Genomic DNA, 26994 nt, shown 5'->3' with positions numbered 1-26994 from the left:
GTTTACATAAAGAGGCAAATAGTTTTCGAGGACCAAAAATATATTTTTTTTTATAATTTGTAAATCTAAATTTAAATTTTTTGTTCCTTATACAAAGCTTAGTTAGACTAAAAGAGTAAACAGATATGTATGTATTTGTTTTATTATATAGCTTATTTTTAAAAGAAAATAAATATATATGTATGTATATGATTTGTAAAGTTGATGCCTTAAAATCTAGGAAAAAATCTTTTTACGTTGGAATAATCCAACTGATATGTATCGATTTCTTTGGTTGTTTGCCGCTTTGCCGTTATAAGGGGTTAAGGGGTGGATTTTTTTTTCATATATTTGATAATTGTTTATTAAAATTGAAAATGAAGGTCCGGCACCCTCCATTTTCACCCTTTTTTTGTTCGGTTGCTAATAATTGATATGTTTAGTTTTGAGTTTTGTTGTTGTTGGTTTGTGTGTCATTTTCTATTTCTAAATGTATTAGTAACTTTGTTTAGTCTGTATATATATATTTATAACTTTATATATATATATATATTTATGTATATCATTATTAATAATTAGCAAATAATTCTAAAACTAATTATATTCTATTTTTTTAATGCATTCTAAATTTTATTTTTCCATTAAACTAATAGCTGCTGTTGTTTAATTCTCACGCAAAGAATTATCAACAGGTTTTGTTGTTTTTTTATATTCTGCACTCATTTATTCAGCCGTTTATAGATATATTTTCTGTTATTTTTTGCATTTTTTTAACACTTATTTTATGTTAAGCTTAATAAACATTTTAAAAATGTCATTTATTCATTTAGCATTGTTTTATTTGCTATTCTCTATTTTTTTAATTTTTTCTTTTAATTTAAACTTAATTTCTAAAAAAATCACATTGAGTTGCTTAATTTTTTTTTACTTTCTCTTGATTTCATTTTTTGTTGTTTATTTTCTTTTCTTTTGTGTCTATTTTTTTTCTTTTTCTTCTTAAATATTTTTTTTTTATTTTTGCTTAAAATTTGCTATTTAAAAATATTATTTTTGTGTCATGTCTTTAGTTGATATGTTTCGGTTCGAAATAATTTTTGGGGGATTTTTTTATAATTCGTTTAAAAAAATATTGCTTATATAATTTCGCATCGTTTTTTTTCATCTATAATTTTGTAATCTATTTTGTTTGGAAGTAAATAAATAATGAGAGAAATATTTACCACTAAATACAAACCGGAAATAGATAATAAAAAACTAATAATAATAAAAAAATACAAAAAATATAAAAAAACAGTGATCGGAGCAGTATAGTCGGACGGGGCGACCATATAATACCCTACACAACTTCCATGAAAAACTAATTTTCTGTGGATCTATATTCTGAGCGTGGGCAATATTTCGCGATATTTAAACCATCTGGACCAACTAGAGGCCGACAATTATTACTAATGTTCAATACAGCCCTTCTAATTACTTGTCCAGATTCCCTTCCCTTGTGTTGTGGTCTTCTTTTTCCCATTGAAGCGTCCACTTCATCACAATATAATTATCTGATCGTCACCGATCCCTTTACCTCTAGTGTGGGTTACTAAATAATATCTGAGTACATAGGCACCTGTAAATATTTAAGTGTAACTCCCACATCTGAGTACATACGACCATATAATTGGTATCAATTTAAAGGTCAACCACTGCCTTTGGATATACCAACAACTTTTCGGGTCTATGTCCTTCAGGTGTGAATCTATACGCTATAGAATACAAATTTTGTAATGTTTCACACAAAAGTCAGGGTACATTTGACCCGCTAAATATTGACCGATCCTTATCAAAACAGGCATGCTTATTCGTTGTCCCGATCCCCTTCTCTATGTAAAAATTCACGATGTTTGGGTCATAATTGCAGCCTCTGGAACGACCAGAAAAAAACGATAAAAGTTAAGTATTTGGTCCATTTCATCCCCTAATTATTAACCGATCTTTTCCAAAAATAGAGGTCTTCTTTGGCCAGAACCCATCCTACGTGCAAAATTTCGTGAAGATTGGTCCATAACTGTGGCCTGTATCGTGTTTACAAATTATAATGGATAGACGGACGGACACACATGTCCAGATCGACTCAGCTAGTTCGCGGCGTTACAAACTTTCGGGGCTGCACAAAGCTATAATACCCTGACAACATAGATGTGTAGGGTATAAAAAATGTAAAAAGTCTATACCAATTTGGCCATTTAAACAAAAATAATAAAATCAGTTCCATGGTTCCTTTTGAGAATATGCATAGAATCACTTTCTGAGTCGATGTCCGTCCGTCCGTCTGTCTGTCTCTCTGTCCATGTTAAATTGTAAACAATGTACAGGTCGCATTTATGGTCCGAACTGGATGAAATTTGGCATAGGTAACTTATTCGGCCCAAGGACGAACCCTATTAAAATTGAGAAAAATCGGTTTAGATTTAGATATAGCTTCCATATATAGTTTCGTTCGATTTTAGGTAAATGTTGCACCAAAGTCCCTGAAAATCATTCGATTTGCACGAAATTTGGTACAGCGTACTGAATTAAGTCTAGAATGACGTGTACTAAGTTTCATGACAATCGGTTCAGATTTAGATATAGGTCCCATATATAGTTTCGGCCGATTTTAGGTAAATGGTGCGCTAAAGTCCCTATATATCATTCGATTTGTACGAAATTTGGCATAGAGTACTGAACCAAGTCTTGAATGATGTGTATTAAGTTTCGCGAAAATCAGTTCAGATTTAGATATAGCTCTCATATATATTTTCGCCCGATTTCATGTAAATGGTTCACCAAAGCCACTATATTTCATTCGATTTCCACGAAATTTGCCATAGCGTAATGAATTAGGTATAGAATGATGTGTGTAACATTTCTTGAAAATCGGTTCAGATTTAGACATAGTTCCCATAAATATGTTCGACCGATTCAATATAAATGGTGTACCAAAGTCCTTATATATCCTTCGATTTGCACGAAATTTGGCGTATTGTACTGGATTCAGTATAGAATGATGTGTGTAAAATTGCCTGAAAATCGATTGAAATTTACACAAAATTTTGCACAAAGTACTTAAGATAGTTTAGCCAAACGTGTGTCAAATTCTGTTAGAATCCGTCCAGATTTAGATACATCCCCCATATGGTGTCGTCCGATTTTAAGTAGGACCCAAAATATGTCTATTAGGAACAAAATGTGCATAAATTAGTCTAACCTAAACTGTGACAAGTATCGTTGAAGTCCGTTCATATTTGGATATAGCTTTCATATCTATTTTCATCAGATACTCTTCATGTTTTTTCAGAATAGAATGACGTAGTTGCGTGTGGAAGTACAGGTGAACCCATATATATCGAACCGACTTCGTGTTCCAAGTATTCAACGCGTTCACAATTGATATTTGCTTTAAGTGGACCCCCCCATTCTCGGGGTCAAAATTTTTTTTGATATAATTCGAATCTACACTGATTAAAGAATGTCTCTACATAATTTCAAGTGAAAATCTCAAGAACTCTTGAAGACATATCCGATTTATTGTGTCAGCATCAAGTGACGGCTGAAGGGCTTCTCAAACTTTAAACGCGTTTTTCTCTAAACATTTTTTTGCGAATGGCGGGCACGATAACTCAAAAACTAATAATCCAATCAGTTCCAAATTTTGCAACGTTTCTCTGGGAGTGTATAGCTCTCGTATGAACTAGGATCAAGCCAATCGGTGAAGATCTTCCTTATTTTTTAAAAATCGGCGATTTTCCAAAAATATTTTTTCAAAGATCCACCATTTTGTTAACTTTAGGGCGAAGTCAATAATCCTAGTTCATACGAGAGCCATACATGTACTCTTTCTAACACCGTTGGATTACACCTTTTAATTACAAAAAACAACAACAAAACAATAACAAAAATTTTTTGTGAATTATTTTTCTTCTCTTTTAAATCTTCAAATATATATGTGCAAAGTTACAAACCTTAACAAGCATTGGTATTGATTTACCAGCCCATTGAAAATCTTGAAAAATTAAAATTGAGAATGGGTGGGGTTCCCTTAAATCGATTTACATAATTTTGTACCATTGTAACAATGGACGGCATGTTTATGGATTGATCTATGTCCATTCACATTTAGATAAAATTCACATATTTTACTTCACCCACTTTCATGTTAATGGCCCTTCTGTTAGGTGCAGTTTTAAATATACCCATAATGGTGAAAGGTATCATATAGTCGGCCCCGTTCTACTTTACTACTTTCCTTACTGGTTTATTTAATATTAATTGAAAAAAAAAATCCACGCACTTCCTTTTCAGAATTTTTACCACAATTTAATTTAAAAATAATAACGCGCATAGCTGTTGTTATTTAAAACCATAAATTAATCAAGTAAAAACACATCATATTAAAAATACAAAAACAAATTAACAAAATAAGAAAAAAAGAAACACACACAATAACATAAACATAAAATCAATATTAAATTTAAAATTGTTGTTGTTGTTATTTTTTAACGTGGTAAATATTTCGTTTTTATGACACTGATTTTGATATTTCACAAAAAAAAAATACATAAAATGGTATTTATGATGTGATGTTGTTGTGACATGCCATTTTGATGGAGATATGGAATTTGTATTTAATTTCAAGTATATACATACACTCATACTCACATAATTTCACACACACACGTATATATCCATATTCATATGGAAAGAAACAAAAGAGAAAAAAACAGGAATAAATAAACAAAACAGTCATCCATTCAAATTAATATCCTTACTGAGAATCACAACAGATTCCCATACAAACATACACACACACATACATAACATACTCCTTCATATGCATACACCAAACTCACCACAAACTCATTTCATCGTTCAGATAGTATTTTGTTGACATTGATAAACTCGAATGAACTTTTCAAATAGAAAAAAAAGAAAGGAAGAAAAAAGAAAACACACACACACAACAAACAAACAAAAAAATCAAATTAAAAAAATAAATATAATAATACATTGTTCTGCAGTTGAGATATCCCTATTTTATGCAGATAAACCGAGAAAAAAAAATCAGTGGGATATACAGGCAGATGAGGATGAGTCTTCTTCTTGTTGTGTAAACCTCATCTTAATTGGTATGGATTATTTTTCATTTGAATGCAGAGGTTAACACAGTGCAACATAATTATTATTTTGTTGTGATGATTTGGGGGAAACAAATTTAAGCCACGCTTGTGATGATTGGGGAAACATATATATTTTTTAAAGACTCTTGGGAGGGGTGTGGAAAAAAATGTTTAGATCTACTACAGTCTCCTTCGAGTGACCATTTTTGCGTAAGGTAAAATAAGTGGGCCTATAGTCTGCATTTAAATTTATTTTAGAGAAGTATGATAAACACAAATGTAATGAATCCAATTTTCTTGCAACAGACTTGGTCCAAAGAGAAACATGAGTTCTAAGGTTTAAGGAGCTCTCGATGCCTGCAGATTTATTTAACCGTTATTCACCACCTACCAAGGGTTGCTTCATACCAAGTATTTGGTCAGATTTTCTTCATCGTGTAAAATATGCGATGTTCTGCATATAATAATGACTTCTAGAGTGACTAGAGATTCTGATAAAAATCAAGTTTTCGGTTCACTGCAATCCCTAATAAAATCTCAACATCAATGAAAATTATAGGCGTCGTCCTTGATAATAGCCGGAACTTCGTGTAAAATTTCAGCGCAACATTTTTGCTTTCTAACGGGGTAATAGTAATACTGAACAATAACATAACAAAACCAGTGAGCGGGGCAGTATAGTCCAACGGGGCCGACCATATGTTACCCTACACAACTTACACGAAAATCTAACATTCTATGGTTCTATATTCTGAGCCTGGACAATATTACTAATATTCAGTACAACCCTTCTAATTTATTGGCCATATTCCCTTCACCGTGGGTTGTGTTGCGATGTTCGGCTTTTAATTGCGGTCTATAGATCGACTCGAAATAATTCAAACCAGTGAGCGGAGCAGTATAGTCGGACGGGGCCGACCATACGATACCCTACACAACTACCACGGAACTCAAATTTTCTGCGAATGTATTTTCCGAGCCTGTGCAATATTTCGTGATACAGCACCTCTTCCTCACACCGACATATTTTCCAAATATTACGAGTATTCAGTACAGCTATTGTCCAGATTCCCTTCACCGTGGGTTGTGTTGTGATGTTCGGCTTTCATTTATGGTCTATAGATCGACTCGAAAATAACGCAAAAAATTAAGTTTTCGGTCCACTTCATTCCAAAATTATTATCTGATCATCACCGACCATAAATGGAACCTCATGAAATATTTCAAAGCGACCAGCGCTATAGTTCCGCTCTCTAGAGTGATATTGGGTTACTTAATAATATACGAATACGGAGATATTTGTAAATATTTAGGTGTAACTCCCACATCCGATCACATACAACAATATAATTGGTATTAATTTAAAAGTCAACCACACCTATGGATGTAATATCAACTTCTCGGGTCTATGTCCATCAGAGGTAAATATATACGCTATAGAATACAAAATTTGTCATTTTTCACACAAAAGTCAGGGTCCAATTGACCCGCTAAACATTGACCGATCTTTATCAAAACAGGCATGTTTATTCTGTGGCCGATCCCCTTCTCCATGCAAAAAAATTTACAAACAAAAACAAAAATTTAGTATTTGGTCCATCATCCCCTAAATATTAACCGATCTTTCTTAAAAACAATAGGGGTCTTCATTGGCCAGAACCCATCCTACATGTAAAATTTCGTGAAGATTGGTCCACAACTGTGGCCTGTATCGAGTTTACAAAATATAATGGACAGACGGACAGATGGAAGAACGGACACACATGTCTAGATCGACTCAGCTAGTCGAGATATGACGATCGGTATACTTAAAGGTGGGTCTAGGACCAATATTTCGCGGTGTTACAAACTTATGGGGCTGCACAAAACTATAATATCCTGACAACATAGTTGTGTAGGATTTAAAAATCCACGTCTATATTTAATGTAGAAAAATATTTTTTATATACTCCACGAATAGTTTGGTTAAATATAATATTTTTTTTAAAAAATTAAAAAATTAAATTAAAAAAATATTTTTTTAAAAAATTAAGGCCAAAATAGGTTGTGGAAAATATATTTTTATACCTTCCACCATAGTATGGACGGTATATTAATTTTCTTTTTCCGTTTGTAACTCATCGAAATAATCGTGTTCGACCCTATAAAGTATATATATATATATATATTCTTGATCAGCGTAAAATTCTATGACGATATAGCTATGTCCGTCTGTCTGTTGTAGTCACTCCAGCGTCTAAACGAATTGAGATAGATCGCCAACATTTTGCATAGAGTCGTCTTATGTCTGCAGGCAGGTTAAGTTCGAAGATGGGCTTTATCGTTCCTCGTTTAGGCATAGCTCCCATATAAGGGTACCCACCCAATTTTCGGTATTTTGGGGTTCTTGAGCGCGTTTTTCAACCGAATTCGCTGAAATTTGGTACATTGGGTTCTTTTTGGGTTCCAAATGTCTCCACAAAAAATGATAAGTATGGGTCCACTTTTTCTGGTAGCCCCCATATAACAATACCTCCCAATTTTCAGTATTTTGAGGGATTTTATCGTATTTTCCCTCCGAATTAGCTGTAATTTAGTATTTTGACCTCTTAATAGGTACCAAATCTCTCCACAAAAAATTATGAATATAGGTCAATTTTTTCGGATAGCCCTCATATCGGTATTTTGGTTCTTGAGCGCGTTTTTCAGCCGAATTTGCTGCAATTTGGTATTTTGTAGTCGTATATGGTAAGAAATCACCCCACCAAAAATTATTGATATTCGCCCCTTTTATATATTAAAATAGTTATTATATACATTTAGAGCTAGCTCCGATATTCTCCATCTTCTCTATTTGAACTAAGTTTGGAAGAAATAATAAGATGGGCAAAATTTGGAGGAAATCTAAATTTTCTGAAACGGATTTGGTCCAAAGAAACATGGGGTTTAGAACCAATATTTCGATGAGGCACATTTTCACCGTGTTAAAGTGTATACACCCTCATTAGCAATAAGGCTGAGGCTATAACTATCCATTAAAAATTTCTGAAATTTTTATTATGGTATACATAATCCGTTTTCAGAAATGTCGGTATAGGTCCACTTTTTGGTATGTTCCTTATATTTTCATTTCTAGTACCTGTCAGTATATCTATGGTGGAGGGTATCCAAAGTTCGGCCTGGGCGAACTTAACGCTTTTTCACTTGTTTTTTTTTTTTTTTTAATTCGCACTTGATTATATCGTTTTTAACCCTTTGAGCCCCGAATTATTTCTGTGACTATAGAACTATTTTCTGTGCACAGATTTAATGTAATTATCCTAAATAGGGTATGAACAAAATTTGACATTGCTACATCCTTGCATTCGGGAGATACAGTGCCATCTTTCTGAAAAATAAAAGTCCAATATCAAGAAAAGCAAATGCAATATCGACGAAAAAAATCACTTTTAATTATTCTTTTAGTTATTTTTTACAAGACTCAACAGTAATTTGGAGGGAACAATTCGTTCATTTGGAATACGAGGCGATTTAAATAATTTGTACTGTATACTCTAATTGGTACTGTACACAATTTTGCACTTATCCAAATATTGAAAAGCGTATAACTTGACCAAAAATTTGAATTTTTTCGATTTTTCTTTTGATATGTATCGTCCATAATCAGGGCTTGAAAGAATGTAAATTTTCCAGCTGCGTATTAAATATAAGCTCTGAAATATTATGTTGCCTGTGGGCAACATTGGGCCACAAAGGGTTAAAAGTATTAAAAAAAGTGTAAGCTTGTAATGGTTGTTTTTTTTTAAATCATGCTTATAATGCATGTGCTTTTAAATCCCCGGTTGTATTTTTGTTGCACTGTGTTACCTTAAAAAATAATAATAAAAAAATATTTTTATTGAAAAGTTATGGCCTATCCCACTTTAATCCTTGTAAATTATATTTACTTCCAGTTTTTTTGTATTGTATGTTTGCATGATAATTAAGTACAAGTGACAAAAAATAAATAAATATCTTGAATATAAAAAAGCATAACAAAAAATTAACACACACATCCTCTCAACATCTCACACTCATATCACACACAAAAAAAATAAAATAAATAAAAAATTCAATTATCATTAACTTAAAACATAGTCATGTTATGCTGTACAGTCTGAGTTTAACTCAATTTGTCATTTGCTTTGGGTTTTTTTTATCGTTTTGTTTCTTTTTTTACAATCTTCAATTTCCACCTTTTTGTTTTCTTACATACAGAGAAATGTCTAACTACAACAAACAAAAAAAAAAAAACTTCTTTGTTTAATACATACATTTTTTACACAACATTATTACTTGTTACACGCGGTTATCATATCCTTATACTGTAATTTTTCTTCTATGATTATTGAGATTTTCTTATTCTTCGGGCCAGCCCAAATCTTCACCAACCAATTCATAGAACCGTTGATTATGTTCGGCAAAGAATTTGCGCAGTTTCGAAATGACCACCGGATCAACATGTGGATGTTTACGTCCTTTCGTTTCGCGTAAACACCGATCACCGCTATCGTAGCGTAAACAGTAGAATCCTTTCGTTTCATTGAAATAGAAGTGGTTGTTGGTAATGCGATGTTCAATGCCTGTCGAAGACGAAGAAGAAGAAAATGAATTATTTTATAAAGAAGAAGAATGATTTATTTTATAAATTTTGCTATTTATTTTAATTTATACATAATAAATTTTATAAATAAATAAATTTTATTGTTCTAACTACAGGGTGAGATGAAAAAATTGCAACCGACTTCAGACTGCTGTCATTTCTAAGCCACTCGTCCGAAAGTTTTTAACATTTTTCCAGTGACAGCTCATTATATTGTTTACAAGCGTACAAAAACATTTTGGTAAGAATTTTCCAGCAAAAAATTATTTGTGATGGAACAGAAGTTAAAAAGACTGAAACCAGTAAGGAAAGTAGTTAAGTCGGACGGGGCCGACTATATGATACCCTTCACCACTTTGGGTATATTCAACAGATAAATCCTAACAGACGTCGCATTTTTGAAGGACCATAAGATATAGAGTTGCTATATATATATATATATACATACATAATATATATATATATATATATATGAACTGATTTCAATGAGTCTTGCCAGAAATTTACTTATATTAACTACAGTTCATTGTAAACCAGTGAGCGGAGCAGTATAGTCGGACGGGGCCGACCATACGATACCCTACACAACTACCACGGAATTCTAACTTTCTGCGGACATTCTATTCATATATTTTTTTCTATTCATTACTATTCATATTCAGTACAGCCATTCTATTTAATTGTCCAGATTCCCTTCACCGTGGGTTGTGTTGTGATGATCGGCCTATTATTGGCATCGACTCGAAAAAATACCAAAAAATTAAGTATTCGCTCCACTTCATCCCATAACTATAGTCTGATCATCACCGAAAGTTATAGGCGTTGTCCTTGCCCATAACTGGATCCTCATGGAAACTTTCGAAGCGATCAGCGCCATATTTCCGCCCTTAAGTGTGGTAATGGGTTACTAAATATCTCAGTACGCACGCATCTGAAAATATTTTAATGTAACTCCCACATCTGAGTACGTACGACCATATAATTGGTATGAATTTAAAGGTCAACCACTCCTCTTGGATATACAATCAACTTCTCGGGTCTATGTCCTTCAGGGGCAAATATATAGGCAATAGAATACAAATTTTGTAATTTTTCACACAAAAGTCAGGGCCCATTTGACCTACTAAATATTGACCGATCCTTATCAAAACAGGCATGCTTATTCTTTGGCCCGATCCCCTTCTCCATGTAAAATTTCGGGATGTTCACGCCATAATTACGGCCTCTGGAGCGACCAGAAAAACCGACAAAAATTTAGTATTTGATCCTTTTCATCCCCTATATATTAACCGATCTTTACCAAAAACAATAGGGGTCTTCATTGGCCAGAATCCATCCTACATGCAAAATTTCGTTAAGATTGGTCCATAACTGTGGCCTGTATCGTGTTTACAAATTATAGTGGACAGACGGACGGACGGACACACATGTCTAGATCGACTCAGCTAGTCGAGATATGACGATCGGTATAGGTGGGTCTAGGACCAATATTTCGCGGCGTTACAAACTTTTGGGGCTGCACAAAACTATAATACCCTGACAACATAGTTGTGTAGGGTATAAAACTTGTGTGACAATCGGACAAACTTTGGGTCTTAAGTGCACAATTTACATAAAATCGGAAGAGAGATATATAGGAGCTATATCTAAATCTAAACCGATTTTCAGGAAACTCAACACACACCATTCTAGACCTAATTCATTACGCTATGCCAAATTTCGTGCAAATCGAATGATATATAGGAACTTTGGTACACCATTTACATTAAATCGGACGAAAATATATATGGGAGCTATATTTAAATCTGGACCGATTTTCAGGAAACTTGACACACAACAGTCTAGACCTAATCCATTACGCTATGCCAAATTTCGTGCAAATCGAAAGATATATAGTGTCTTTAGTAAACCATTTACATTAAATCGGACGAAAATATATATGGGAGCTATATCTAAATCTGAACCGATTTTTCTCAATTTCAATAGGGTTCGTCCTTGGACCAAAAAGGTGACCTATGCCAAATTTCATCCAATTCGTATCATAAATGCGACCTGTACTTTGTTTACAATTTAACATGGACAGACAGACGGACGGACAGACGGACATGCATAAATCGACACAGAAAGTGATTCTATGCATATTCTCAAAAGGAACCATGTGTCTATCTCGTTTCCTTTTGCCTGTTTGTCACAAAGACATAATACCCTGTACCACAGTGTGGTGAAGGGTATAAAAACCTAAAGAGCATGGCCAAAAGTGATGAACTGCCGAATTTGGGTTTCTTCGATGAGAAATCATTCGTTGTTCAGCAGTTTGTAAACAAACAATATGATCGTGTTTACTTGCCATAGAGGTTAGCTGAAATGTGAACCTTCGCTTGGCCACCAAAACCCAAGCGCCGGCCATGGTAATGGTGTGGGCCGCCATAACAGCCGATGATATCTCTTCGCTCGTATTAATCGAATATCATCAGAAAAAATGCTGAATATTATCGCGAAAATATTCTGGAGGATGTATTAAAGCCTTCCAAGACATTCCAACATGATCATCCTGAGTGCGATGGTGGACGCGCCATCCAAGAATGGTTACAAAATGAGGTTCCTCGCTATTCGATGGACTATTGCGGAGTATTTTGGAAAGCAAGGTTGGCACTAAAAAATACCAAAGTGTCGATCACCTCAACCGCTTCGCCGGGAATGGGCCAAAATACCGCAGAGCAAAAATCGGGCAGCGTGTGATGGTTTCATTGCCGTTTGAAGGCCATAATTCGCGCCAAAGCTGACCAATTTGAACAAATCTAAATATATTCCAAAATTTGAAGCTATTTCCGACATTTTTGCTTTCATTCAATAGAATTTTTTAAAAAAACGTGTAAAAATTATGGCGCTTGACTTTGTTGCAGTTTTTTTTTATCTCACCCTGTATGTACGACAACCACTGTAGATTTCAATCAAAAAAATTTTATACTCACCCAAAAATGTTTCAATTTTCTTTAGCTGCGATACCGGATCATCTATCAGACGATCGCCATTGACAACCAATATCTGTTCTCTAGGGAAGACTTCCAGCCAACGATGCAAATGTAAATGATACATGGATATGGTTAAGGGGCGATAGGATTCGTTAACAGTGCCATTGGGAAAAATGGCCAACTCTTCAAAGGATCTGCTGGAAGCGAGACATGAAAGAAAACACAACATGTAAAAAACAAGAGCTTCAGTAAAGGCTTTTGACTAAAGGAGGACAAAAAAAATCTTTGAAAAATTTTTTATTTTTTTTTATTTTGATGGAAAATAGGCTGCTCCAAAAATAACATTTAAATTTTTGTAGTGAATTTAGATTGGAACACATGCTCTGAATGTACCAACCCGTATGATAACTGAAAGTACATTCTTGCCTTTAAATATTAAAATGAAAACCCGCCCCTCCCAAAAAATAGTGTCACAACTTACTTTGATAAAATTTGAGCTGCTGCCGCGGCCGCCGATGCAGGACTCGGTGTTGTTGTTTCATATTGCCGCATTGAATGTGCATTTTTATTATAGCCAGACTTTAAACTACCGGCACCTGAACCGTACACATATCGACCACCACCACTACCGGGGCCAATACCACCGACACCTGCACCACCGCCTCTTCCTCCTCCTCCTCCGCCACCAGCATCTATGGAATTGTCGTATATTTGTGATGAAGAGTAACCGGCATTTAATTTGTTATAGAGCATCGACGATGAGTGCGAGGACAATTTGCCCGAATTTCCCGAAGATGAGGACTGTGGTTGCTGCTGCTGTTGTTGTTGCTGATGCGGCTGTTGGTTTTCATTGGCGTTGGCCAGTGGTAATGTGGCCGTTGCAGCATGACTACGTAATTGCGTATAATCAGAAATGGCTCTTGTCACCGGCTCTCGGACAATTAACAAAAGTTTTATGCTTGCATTCATGGCTCGTACACGTTCTGGTACCTGCAAAACAAATTGCCGGCAGATAGACAACAACATGAAATGGACGGGAAAAAAGGAGAAGAAAAAAGAAGACAAAAAACATTACATCATCAGACAATGGAGCAATACAAATGGAAATTTAAACATAATTTGTCCAATATTCGGTTAAAAGCTACGTACACACACATACACGCAAAAACACATTCAGCATACGAGTATGTAGCTGACAATTATTCGGCGATATGTTAAAAGGACATTCACACTAGGATTGGTAGAAAAAAGAGAAATTCGCAAACACACACACTGATATAAATGCTTGTTCTGCGGTAGTAAGCATAATTTTCGAATTCGGCATTTGCCAGTAATCCTGCCACAAAACTTCGAATATAGTGGCAATAAGGATAAGAGAGTAAGATGGTGGGATTTCATGTTATAGGGATGGATTTTTAAAGAAAATTTTTCAAGTAGTGTCCGGGACATAAGTACGGATTTTTCCAAGAAATCTTTTCAGATAGTATTATGAGATCATAGACATTGATATTTTAAAAAATCTTTCGAAGGGATATTTTGCAAGAAAGAATATTTGGCGAGGACTTACAGGGCCTAGGCGTCGATTTTAAAGAATAATTGGCAAGGACTTTAAGGGCCTAGGCGTCGATTTTAAAGAATAATTGGCAAGGACTTTAAAGAATAATTGGCAAGGATTATAAACAATAATTGGCGAGGATTTGCAGGTTCCTAGGCGTGGATTTTTTAAAAATATTTTTCAGGTCTATTCCTAGGCGTGGATTTTTTAAAAATATTTTTCAGGTCTATTCCTAGGCGTGGATTTTTTAGGACTTGCAGGTTCCTAGGCGTGGATTTTTTAAAGAATATTTGGCAAGGACTTGAAGGTTCCTAGGCGTGGATTTTTAAAGAATATTTGGCAAGGACTTGCAGGTTTCTAGGCGTGGATTTTTTAAAGAATATTTGGCAAGGACTGGCAGGTTTCTAGGCGTAGATTTCTTAAAGAATATTTGCCAAGGACTTGCAGGTTTATAGGCTTGGATTTTTTAAAGAATATTTGGCAAGGACTTGCAGGTTTATAGGCGTGGATTTTTTAAAGAATATTTGCCAAGGACTTGCAGGTTTCTAGGCGTGGATTTTTTACAGAATATTTGGCAAGGACTTGCAGGTTTATAGGCGTGGATTTTTTACAGAATATTTGGCAAGGATTTGCAGGTTTCTAGGCGTGGATTTTTTAAAGAATATTTGGCAAGGACTTGCAGGTTTATAGGCGTGGATTTTTTAAAGAATATTTGGCAAGGACTTGCAGGTTTCTAGGCGTGGATTTTTTAAAGAATATTTGGCAAGGACTTGCAGGTTTATAGGCGTGGATTTTTTAAAGAATATTTGGCAAGGACTTGCAGGTTTATAGGCGTGGATTTTTTAAAGAATATTTGGCAAGGGCTTGCAGGTTTATAGGCGTGGATTTTTTAAAGAATACTTGGCAAGGACTTGCAGGTTTATACGTATACACGTTCTGGTACCTGCAAAACAAATTGCCGGCAGATAGACAACAACATGAAATGGACGGGAAAAAAGGAGAAGAAAAAAGAAGACAAAAAACATGACATCATCAGACAATGGAGCAATGCAAATGGAAATTTAAACATAATTTGTCCAATATTCGGTTAAAAGCTACGTACACACACATACACGCAAAAACACATTCAGCATACGAGTATGTAGCTGACAATTATTCGGCGATATGTTAAAAGGACATTCACACTAGGATTGGTAGAAAAAGAGAAATTCGCAAACACACACACTGATATAAATGCTTGTTCTGCGGTAGTAAGCATAATTTTCGAATTCGGCATTTGCCAGTAATCCTGCCACAAAACTTCGAATATAGTGGCAATAAGGATAAGAGAGTAAGATGGTGGGATTTCATGTTATAGGGATGGATTTTTAAAGAAAATTTTTCAAGTAGTGTCCGGGACATAAGTACGGATTTTTCCAAGAAATCTTTTCAGATAGTATTATGAGATCATAGACATTGATATTTTAAAAAATCTTTCGAAGGGATATTTTGCAAGAAAGAATATTTGGCGAGGACTTACAGGGCCTAGGCGTCGATTTTAAAGAATAATTGGCAAGGACTTTAAGGGCCTAGGCGTCGATTTTAAAGAATAATTGGCAAGGACTTTAAAGAATAATTGGCAAGGATTATAAACAATAATTGGCGAGGATTTGCAGGTTCCTAGGCGTGGATTTTTTAAAGAATATTTGGCAAGGACTTGCAGGTTTTTTTGGCAAAGACTTGCACGTTTCTAGGCGTGGATTTTTTAAAGAATATTTGGCAAAGACTTGCACGTTTCTAGGCGTGGATTTTTTAAAGAATATTTGGCAAAGACTTGCAGGTTTCTAGGCGTGTATTAATAAAATAAAGAGTACGTTATCGTTAATGGATGGGTTTTTTATTTACTTCAAACTTTAAATATGTTTAAGACCATTCTATTTATATTGACCGTTTCAGGGTACCTTAAGGATTCCCTAGAACTAATCCCCAAACGAATATCTTTCATTAATGCTTCTATTCTTAGCTATCAATACGTGAGTCTCCCTAGTCTGGGTAAAAACAATAAATGAAGTAAATAACCAGGAACAGAAGCAGTATTATACTGCAGGAATAAATATAGAAAAATTCCAACAACACATACATACGCACACACATACAAAAATTATTATTTCATTCTTTCGAACAAAGTAACAAGAACAACTACTACCACAAAAAAAGGAAACTCATCCATTATTTAAACTACGGACATTTAATTAAATTCCTATTCAACTTTCCAAACCCCATTTATTTATTACGAGAGAATAAAGCGGAGAAAACATGCTTAATTGCATTACTTTCGCTTCAATTTGTAGCAGGCCAAAGGATCAGCTCGGATTGTGGGTGTGCCTTCCATAATGGTAAATAGCTATACTGAACGGAACCGAACACACTAGATTGTAAAAAAGACCACAACAAAAATCCCACCATCGACAAAACCCCTATGGAGTTAAGTAGCCGTTATGGTCGGGGAACGGATGTTAGATGTGATTATTTACTGGGAGTACATTCGGCAGCAATGCCAAGCACCAACATCGTCGTCCTTGTCGTCACATTAATACGAAAGGACATAAAATTGCTATCAGACAAAAATGGGCTGAAATTATGCTACTGCAATTGTTGGATGCACAGAGAGAGAGAGGAGACAGGAGAGGTGAAGAGACATTATTTCCATTCATTCTATGGAAAACATCCTGGTTAACTGCTAAACCAACCATAACAGAGACTCTAAAAATATACCAAACCAACTGCATCCACTGTATGCTTTGTGTGTCCTTTCTTCACAAAAGCCTAGTAATAAAGTGACCGTCATTATGCATTTACTTCGATCCTTAAATGGCATTGTTATCATGGGTATGTGAATTACCATTGAGACTATTTCACGATGCCATAAAAAGACTATTTCCACTTGGAGTGATATTGTTAGAAATTCTAAACGAACAATAAGTATTTGAATAGAAAGCAAGTGAATATCATGAGGGGGAACATGAGGGGAAATAGGATTGCTATATAAGGTTTAACATTTTATTATGGCAACTGAGGCGTGGATTTATTAAAGAATATTTTTCAAGGGCCAACTGAGGCGTGGATTTATTAAAGAATATTTTTCCTGAACCCCTGCCAAATTCAACCGGGCCGATTTGTTAAAGAATATCCTTCAAGGGCCAACTGAGGCGTGGATTTATTAAAGAATATTTTTCAAGGGCCAACTGAGGCGTGGATTTATTAAAGAATATTTTTTCAAGGGCCAACTGAGGCGTGGATTTATTAAAGAATATTTTTTCAAGGGCCAACTGAGGCGTGGATTTTTTAAAGAATATTTTTCAAGGGCCAACTGAGGCGTGGATTTATTAAAGAATATTTTTCAAGGGCCAACCGAGGCGTGGATTTATTAAAGAATATTTTTCAAGGGCCAACTGAGGCGTGGATTTATTAAAGAATATTTTTCAAGGGCCAACTGAGGCGCGGATTTATTAAAGAATATTTTTCAAGGGCCAACTGAGGCGTGGATTTATTAAAGAATATTTGACAAGGGCCAACTGAGGCCAACTGATGCGTGGATTTATTAAAGAATATTTTTAAAGGGCCAACTGAGGCGTGGATTTATTAAAGGATATTTTTCAAGGGCCAACTGAGGATATTTTTCAAGGGCCAACTGAGGCGTGGATTTATTAAAGAATATTTTTCAAGGGCCAACTGAGGCGTGGATTTATTAAAGAATATTTTCAAGGGCCAACTGAGGCGTGGATTTATTAAAGAATATTTTTCAAGGGCCAACTGAGGCGTGGATTTATTAAAGAATATTTTTCAAGGGCCAACTGAGGCGTGGATTTATTAAAGAATATTTTTTCAAGGACTATTAGAGGCGTGGATTTATTAAAGAATATTTTTCAAGGGCCAACTCTGGCGTGGATTTATTAAAGAATATTTTTCAAGGGCCAACTGAGGCGTGGATTTATTAAAGAATATTTGGCAAGGACCAACTCTAGGCGTGGATTTATTAAAGAATATTTTTCAAGGGCCAACTGAGGCGTGGATTTATTAAAGAATATTTTTCAAGGGCCAACTGAGGCGTGGATTTATTAAAGAATATTTTTCAAGGGCCAACTGAGGCGTGGATTTATTAAAGAATATTTTTCCAGGGCCAACTGAGGCGTGGATTTATTAAAGAATATTTTTCAAGGGCCAACTGAGGCGTGGATTTATTAAAGAATATTTTTCAAGGGCCAACAGAGGCGTGGATTTATTAAAGAATATTTTTCAAGGGCCAACTGAGGCGTGGATTTATTAAAGAATATTTAAGAAGGGCTATTACTGAGGCGTGGATTTATTAAAGAATATTTAATAAATTAGCACTGAGGCGTGGATTTATTAAAGAATATTTTTCAAGGGCCAACTGAGGCGTGAATTTATTAAAGAATATTTTTTCAAGGGCCACTCTAGGCGTGGATTTATTAAAGAATATTTTTTCAAGGGCCTATTAGGACTCTAGGCGTGGATTTATTAAAGAATATTTTTTCAAGGACTAAACTAGGCGTGGATTTATTTAATATTTTCAAGGGCCAACTGAGGCGTGGATTTATTAAAGAATATTTTTCAAGGGCCAACTGAGGCGTGGATTTATTAAAGAATATTTTCAAGGGCCAACTGAGGCGTGGATTTATTAAAGGATATTTTTCAAGGGCCAACTGAGGCGTGGATTTATTAAAGAATATTTTTCAAGGGCCAACTGAGGTGTGGATTTATTAAAGAATATTTTTCAAGGGCCAACTGAGGCGTGGATTTATTAAAGAATATTTTTTTTTCAAGGGCCAACTGAGGCGTGGATTTATTAAAGAATATTTTTCAAGGGCCAACTGAGGCGTGGATTTATTAAAGAATATTTTTCAAGGGCCAACTAAGGCGTGGATTTATTAAAGAATATTTTTCAAGGGCCAACTGAGGCGTGGATTTATTAAAGAATATTTTTCAAGGGCCAGCTGAGGCGTGGATTTATTAAAGAATATTTTTCAAGGGCCAACTGAGGCGTGGATTTATTAAAGAATATTTTTCAAGGGCCAACTGAGGCGTGGATTTATTAAAGAATTTATTTCAAGGGCCAACTGAGGCGTGGATTTATTAAAGAATATTTTTCAAGGGCCAACTGAGGCGTGGATTTATTAAAGAATATTTTTCAAGGGCCAACTGATGCGTGATGCGTGGATTTATTAAAGAATATTTTTCTAGGGCCAACTGAGGCGTGGATTTATTAAAGAATATTTTTCCAACTGAGGCGTGGATTTATTAAAGAATATTTTTCAAGGGCCAACTGAGGCGTGTATTTATTAAAGAATATTTTTCAAGGGCCAACTGAGGCGTGGATTTATTAAAGAATATTTTTCAAGGGCCAACTGAGGCGTGGATTTATTAAAGAATATTTTTCAAGGGCCAACTGAGGCGTGGATTTATTAAAGAATATTTTTCAAGGGCCAACTGAGGCGTGGATTTATTAAAGAATATTTTTCAAGGGCCAACTGAGGCGTGGATTTATTAAAGAATATTTTTCAAGGGCCAACTGAGGCGTGGATTTATTAAAGAATATTTTTCAAGGGCCAACTGAGGCGTGGATTTATTAAAGAATATTTTTCAAGGGCCAACTGAGGCGTGGATTTATTAAAGAATATTTTTCAAGGGCCAACTGAGGCGTGGATTTATTAAAGAATATTTTTCAAGGGCCAACTGAGGCGTGGATTTATTAAAGAATATTTTTCAAGGGCCAACAGTGCTATTAAGGGCCACTCTAGGCGTGGATTTATTAAAGAATATTTTTCAAGGGCCAACTGAGGCGTGGATTTATTAAAGAATATTTTTCAAGGGCCAACTGAGGCGTGGATTTATTAAAGAATATTTTTCAAGGGCCAACTGAGGCGTTAAAGAATATTTAAGAAGGACTATTAGGACTCTAGGCGTGGATTTATAAAGGAATATTTAGCAAGGACTATTAGGACTCTAGGCGTGGATTTATTAAAGAATATTTAGCAAGGACTATTAGGACTCTAGGCGTGGATTTATTAAAGAATATTTAGCAAGGACTATTAGGACTCTAGGCGTGGATTTATTAAAGAATATTTAAGAAGGACTATTAGGACTCTAGGCGTAGATTTATTAAAGCATTTTTAACAAGGACTATAAGGGCCTTAGGCGTAGATTTTTTAAAGAATTTTTAACAAGGACTATAAGGGCCTTAGGCGTAGATTTTTTAAAGATTTTTTAACAAGGACTATAAGGGCCTTAGGCGTAGATTTTTTTTAAAGAATTTTTAACAAGGGCTATAAGGGCTTTAGGCGTAGATTTTTTAAAGAATTTTTACCATGGAATATAAGAGTTCTAGGCGTAGATTTTTTGAATAATTTTTACCAAGGTATATAAGAGTTCTAGGCGTAGATTTTTTGAAGAATTTTTACCAAGGTATATAAGAGTTCTAGGCGTAGATTTTTTGAAGAATTTTTACCAAGGTATATAAGAGTTCTAGGCGTAGATTTTTTGAAGAATTTTTACCAAGGTATATAAGAGTTCTAGGCGTAGATTTTTTAAAGAATTTTTACCAAGGACTAGACGTAGATTTTTTAAAGAATTTTTACCAAGGACTAGACGTAGATTTTTTAAAGAATTTTTACCAAGGACTAGACGTAGATTTTTTTGAAGAATTTTTGCCAAGTGATACAATTTTTTATAAAAGTGATGCAATAGTTGTTGCAGTAGTAGTAGTACATAATATATAGACCCTAATACTTAACACATACACATGTACATAGCATTTCAAATTCCCTTAGCTGAACACCATTTTTTAATTATTCCACATACAATGTTATTTTAATGTTTTTTCCCCCTCGAATTTAGGTCAAATTGACTAGCCATTATCTGATTAGTAATAGTCTATTTGTTTTCGGCCATAGAATAATTCACAACTGAATAAACTCCAACTACATAAGGGACTAAAATGTTTTAATTAATTTACATATATCATCAACGTCAAAGGACTTGTTCGATGGTCATCAAATTTCAATTTGCGAAAAAATCATAAAAAACACCCCCAACGAAAGTACATACATAAATTGTTATTTTAATAATTGATTGTTGTTACACAAAAATAACACTTTTTTCTAAAAAAACACGTAATGCCCAATCATATATTCAGCTACAATGCAGCAACAATCCACTACATAAAATAATATTTTACCATCTAAAAAAACAATTAAAAAGACATGTTTTTCCATTTGCTAGCCACCATAGTATAACTAGGGGAAAAAGGGCCTTTCACCAGAACAAACAATGAAATAATTGCAACGATAATAACATTGAAAACGAATGAAAAAAAACTCGAATATCTAACAAAAATATAAGGCCGGAAAAAAAGAAAAACTATTGGCTGCCAACATTTACATGGCCCAATATTTTTTTTGTTCCCACCATAAACCTAAGTGCTGTTTTTCCTGCCATTTCAGCAATTATGAAGCGAAAATATTTATTTGTATTAATTTGAAATGAATGTTCGAAGCCTAGCAGGGTCAATAGTTTAGGGTTTTTCATAACATCACAATAACAATAAATGTAATGAATTTTATTTTCCATTTTACATCGACCTGCAAAAAAAACTTGGCAACCGAACATGAGTTCATAAAACTATAAAAACCTGCTGAAATTAAATTAACTTCAATATTTCGTTAATTTTTATGGCGATATTAGTAAATAATCTACCTTTACCAGAATTGTTAATAAACATAGGCATGTAGCATTATAGTATCGTGATAAACAGATTCAAGGATAAAATTTATTTTTTAACGATATAAAGTATTAAACAATTAAAAAGATATACATTCCAAATAAAATTTTGAGAAATGATTTGGTGGTATATGGGTTTATAAATTTTTTGTAAAACAAGTAAAAATAACAATAGGTTCGGTCTGGGGAAAATTGCTTAAGTCTGGTGTGATGTTTATATATTAACTATATATTCATTGGAAAATGTATGCTAGTAGGCTGTGTTTAAACCCTGAAAAAATATAAGACAATCCGGTTGAAAAATTGGACTTAAACTTCTAAACGACGAAAATTAAACGATGACTTTGTAATTATTGACATGGACCTCTATTAACAAATTTCCCATATGATTTTCTCTTACAAGAACCCAAAATAAACCAGATATCGGAGCAGTATAGTCGGACGGGGCCGACCATATGCACAACTTCCACAAAAATCTAACTTCTGAGATTGGGCAATACTTCGCGATATTTGCAACCTTTTGACTAGAGGTTAACAAATATTATTATTAATATTACTAATATTCAGTACAGCCCATCTAATTACATGTCCAGATTTCCTTCACCATGGGTTGTGTTGTAATGTTCGGGTTTTAATTGTGGCCTATAGATCGGCTCGAAAAAAAACCACACAAAACTTAAGTTTTCGGTCCACTTTATCCCAATATCATTATCTGATGATCATCGAAAATTATAGGTGTTGTCCTTAAACATACCTGAAATCTCATACAAAATTTCAAAGCGATCGGTGATATATTTGCGAGCTCTAATGTGGTAATGGGTTACTAAATAATATATGAATACGTAAGCACTTGTAAATATTTACGTGTAATTCCCACATCCAAGTACGTATGATTGGTGACAATTTAAAGGCCAACCACTCCTCTTGGATATACTATCAACTTTTCGGGACCATGTCCTTCAGGGGTTAATATATACGCCATAGAATACAAATTTAGTCATTTTTCACACAAAAGTCAGGATCCATTTGAGCCGCAAAATATTGACCGATCGTTATCAAAACAGACATGATTTTTCTTAGGCCTGATCCCCTTCTCCATAATTGCGTCCTTTGGAGCGACTAGAAAAACCGACAATAATTAAGTATTTGGTCCATTTCATCCCCTAAATATTGATCGATCTTTACCAAAAACAATAGGGATCTTCATTGGACCGAACACATCCTGCATGCAAAATTTCGTGAAGATTGGTCCATAACTGTGGCCTGTATCGTGTTTACAAATTATAATGGACAGACGGACGGACGGACACATGTCTAGATCGACTCAGCTAGTCGAGATATGACGATCGGTATGCTTTAAGGTGAATCTAGGACCAATATTTCGCGGCGTTACAAACTCTTGGGGCTGCACAAAGCTATAATATCCTGACAACATAGTTGTGTAGGGTATAAAAAATTCCCAAATAATTTTCTCGCACTAGAAACCGAAAAAATATCCAAAATGAAATATCACCTATAAGTGGGCCCTGTCAAAACATGGACCTACGCAAAAATGGGTAAAAATGGTCCTATTCTGAAAATATTTTCTGCAATGATATTTTTCAGATATTTTTCTGGAGGTTGTGGAAAACAAAATTACCTCGGCTTGTGTGGTCAAATGGGACAATAGCTTAACTCTTTGAGTAAAGGTCCTTTAAATAACCGCTCTATTAAAAATAGTCTTCAAAAAATCCAGGTCTTGTGTTGATCGTTAAAAAATATTGTTTAAGAAATCCCCGCCTTGTGTTGATCCTTAATAAATATTGTTTAAAAAATCCGCTCTGAGAAAAACATTCCTTCCAGAATCCACGTCTTGTGTTGATCCTTGAACATATATAATTTAAAAAGTTTACACATTGTGTTGATCCTTGAAAAATATTCTTTAAAAAATCCAACCTTTTGTTGACTCTTGAAAAGTATCATTTAAAAATCAAGGCCTTGTGTTGATCCTTGAAAGGTATCATTTAAAAATCGAGGCCTTGTGTTGATCGTTAAAAAAATCGTTAAAAATCCACAACCAGTGTTGATCCTTGAAAAGATATTCTTTAAAAATCCACGCCTTGTGTTGATCCTTGAAAAGATATTCTTTAAAAATCCACGCCTTGTGTTGATCCTTGAAAAGATATTCTTTAAAAATCCACGCCTTGTGTTGATCCTTGAAAAGATATTCTTTAAAAATCCACGCCTTGTGTTGATCCTTGAAAAGATATTCTTTAAAAATCCACGCCTTGTGTTGATCCTTGAAAAGATATTCTTTAAAAATCCACGCCTTGTGTTGATCCTTGAAAAGATATTCTTTAAAAATCCACGCCTTGTGTTGATCCTTGAAAAGATATTCTTTAAAAATCCACGCCTTGTGTTGATCCTTGAAAAGATATTCTTTAAAAATCCACGCCTTGTGTTGATCCTTGAAAAGATATTCTTTAAAAATCCACGCCTTGTGTTGATCCTTGAAAAGATATTCTTTAAAAAAATCCACGCCTTCTTTGGGTCCTCACAAAAATATTGCTTAAAAAATTCACGGCTTGTGTTGATCCTTGAAAAAAATTATTGTTTAAAAAATCCACGCCTTCTTTGGTTCCTCACAAAAATATTGCTTAAAAAATTCACGGCTTGTGTTGATCCTTGAAAAAAAAATATTGTTTAAAAAATCCACGCCTTCTTTGGTTCCTCGAAAAAATATTACTTAAAAAATCCACGCCTTTTTGGGTTCTCGAAAATATATTACTTAAAAAATTCGCGCCTTGTGTGATCTTGGTTCATAAAAAAAATTTCATTTTAAAAATACACGCCTTGTATTGCTCCCTGAAAAATATTCTTTAAAAATCCACGCCTTTGTTAATCTATCAGAAAATATTATCTGGTAGGTATATGAGCGTATATCTCTCGTCCACGTTTTATTCCGCAATATATAAATAACCAACATTTATTAGATACGTTACTTTGCTATTTATATTATTCGCATTTTAGCTACTGTTTTATTACAGCGATTTTATTTTTATGCTCTCCGTTGTATAAAAGAGAGTAAGAGTGCCAACAACCGGATATCCGTTGGTGGTTTTTGCTATTATTTTTATGCCCTTTGTTGTTTTTATGGATGGGCATTAACACAAACACAAAAAAATAAAAATAAATTTGCAAATATTTCAGAATATTTTTGGGGTGAGTGTCTGTGTGTTCGTCGTAGAACAGAGAGTTGTTGCCAAAACCTGTTGTGGAACGGAAGAGGGTTTATTTGGCAACCAAATAATTTCAATTGAATTGATTATTATAAAAAAAAATTAGCAGCCAAAATGTTTGTTGTTAATTAATTGTAATTTTGTTATATGGATAATAACGGCTTATACCGTAATGATTTCCGAATTTGAAAATATAATAAATTAATGGGATTACTTGGAAGTGGAATAAATAATAAATTATAGTTTTTAATAAAGGCGGATTAGGTATAGGATATTTGAATGTGAGTGCAATTTGTTGAATATTTAAATGATATTATTTATGCTTCTTATTACATTCTAATTAGATTAATCGAATTTAAATGGAATTAAGGCGGCTATTGGAAATTCACAGGGACATTTCTAATGATTTAAACAGGCGGCATGAATTTTTTTAAAGAATATTTTTGAAAATAACCAACAAAAGGTTGAAATTATTAAGGATATTTTTCAAGGACCAACACAAGGCGTAGATTTTTTTATGGATAAACAAATGGATTGGGCTTTAATAAATAAACAAAAGGATTAGATTTTTTACGGATATTTTTCAAGGACCAACCCAAGGCATTGATTTTGTTAAGGGTATTTTTTTAAGGACCTTTACCAATGTATGCATGTACAGACGAACTATATGCCATAACAATGAACTATAGTGGCCCTTTTTCCTATTCAGTGTAGTGTACAATTATGTGTCACACACACACACACAAACACCCACAACAATTTGTAAAACCACTACAAGTACTAGTCCAACGCTGATGTCGAATTTGGAATTAAGTAATAAATCTTTTAGTATTGACATTATTGATATTTATTGAATGGCGTGGAAAGCACACACACACACACAAACATAGCTAAATCTACCATCATACACTTGCATGTTTGAGTGCAACATCCTATTTGCGTGATAGCCACAAGAGCTTGGACAAACGAACCCCACACCATCAGTCAGCTTAAAGGATAAAATTATCTAAAAAGCCAAGCAAACAAAACACGGACAAATCGTTGTGGCCAATAGCCAATTTGGTTCAGGCTATAACCATTTTTTTTTTGGTGGGTAAAATACTGCAGGGTACATTTTTTGTCAGTTTCATTCTATCGTTGCACCACAATCATATGACTGAGGGCTACAAAAAGACGTGCGAATTTTGCTCATAAAATCTTCGACACACACACTCGCAGATAATGGAGGTAAGGTGTAGCTGAAGAAGTATTTGCTTCATTTGCATTTCTACTTCCTATCCTTATTCGCAGCTTTTTTTTCTTTTCGAGAAAAATAAAAACTAAAAATTGACTGCATGCAGACTTGTAAAAAATTTATTGCAAATATTCTTTTAAATTGACACTATCAATAAGGATTTCATAGTTCGCAAATAAAAATTATATAAAAATACGTTATATAGGAGGAGGTTAGGGGTGTAGTAGGTTATTCATGGTGTCATAATTTAAAAATTCTATTGCTGGGATATTGAAATTGATACATTGCAAACCCCATCGAAAAATAATAGAAAATACAATGTTGATGGAATTGAAATTTCGAAAATAAATGAGAAATATTCAATAATGTGGGTCATGTTAAATTGTAAACAAAGTACAGGTCGCATTTATTATCCGAATTGGATGAAATTTGGCACAGTCCATTTGTTCGGCTCAAGGACGAATCCTATTGAAATTGGGAAAAATCAGTTCAGAT

At 34.2% G+C, this 26994-nt stretch overlaps 1 protein-coding gene across 1 annotated transcript; it reads right to left on the bottom strand.

The window, feature by feature from the left end:
- Positions 1-9500: 9500 nt before the first annotated feature.
- On the bottom strand, positions 9501-13706 carry LOC133331485 (heparan sulfate glucosamine 3-O-sulfotransferase 5-like; the record flags this gene model as incomplete). Its single annotated transcript, XM_061539876.1, has 3 exons — positions 9501-9724; positions 12717-12913; positions 13546-13706. Coding segments are annotated over 3 exons (582 nt in total), but the record flags the coding sequence as incomplete, so codon positions are not given.
- Positions 13707-26994: the final 13288 nt, after the last annotated feature.

The sequence above is a fragment of the Musca vetustissima genome, unplaced genomic scaffold, assembly GCF_032173495.1.
Source record: "Musca vetustissima isolate MV318-11 ecotype Yass unplaced genomic scaffold, APGP_CSIRO_Mvet_v1 utg36238, whole genome shotgun sequence".
Taxonomy (NCBI): domain Eukaryota; kingdom Metazoa; phylum Arthropoda; class Insecta; order Diptera; family Muscidae; genus Musca; species Musca vetustissima.
Note: the sequence above shows the minus strand (reverse complement) of the source record. Positions and strands in the feature narration are given on the sequence as shown.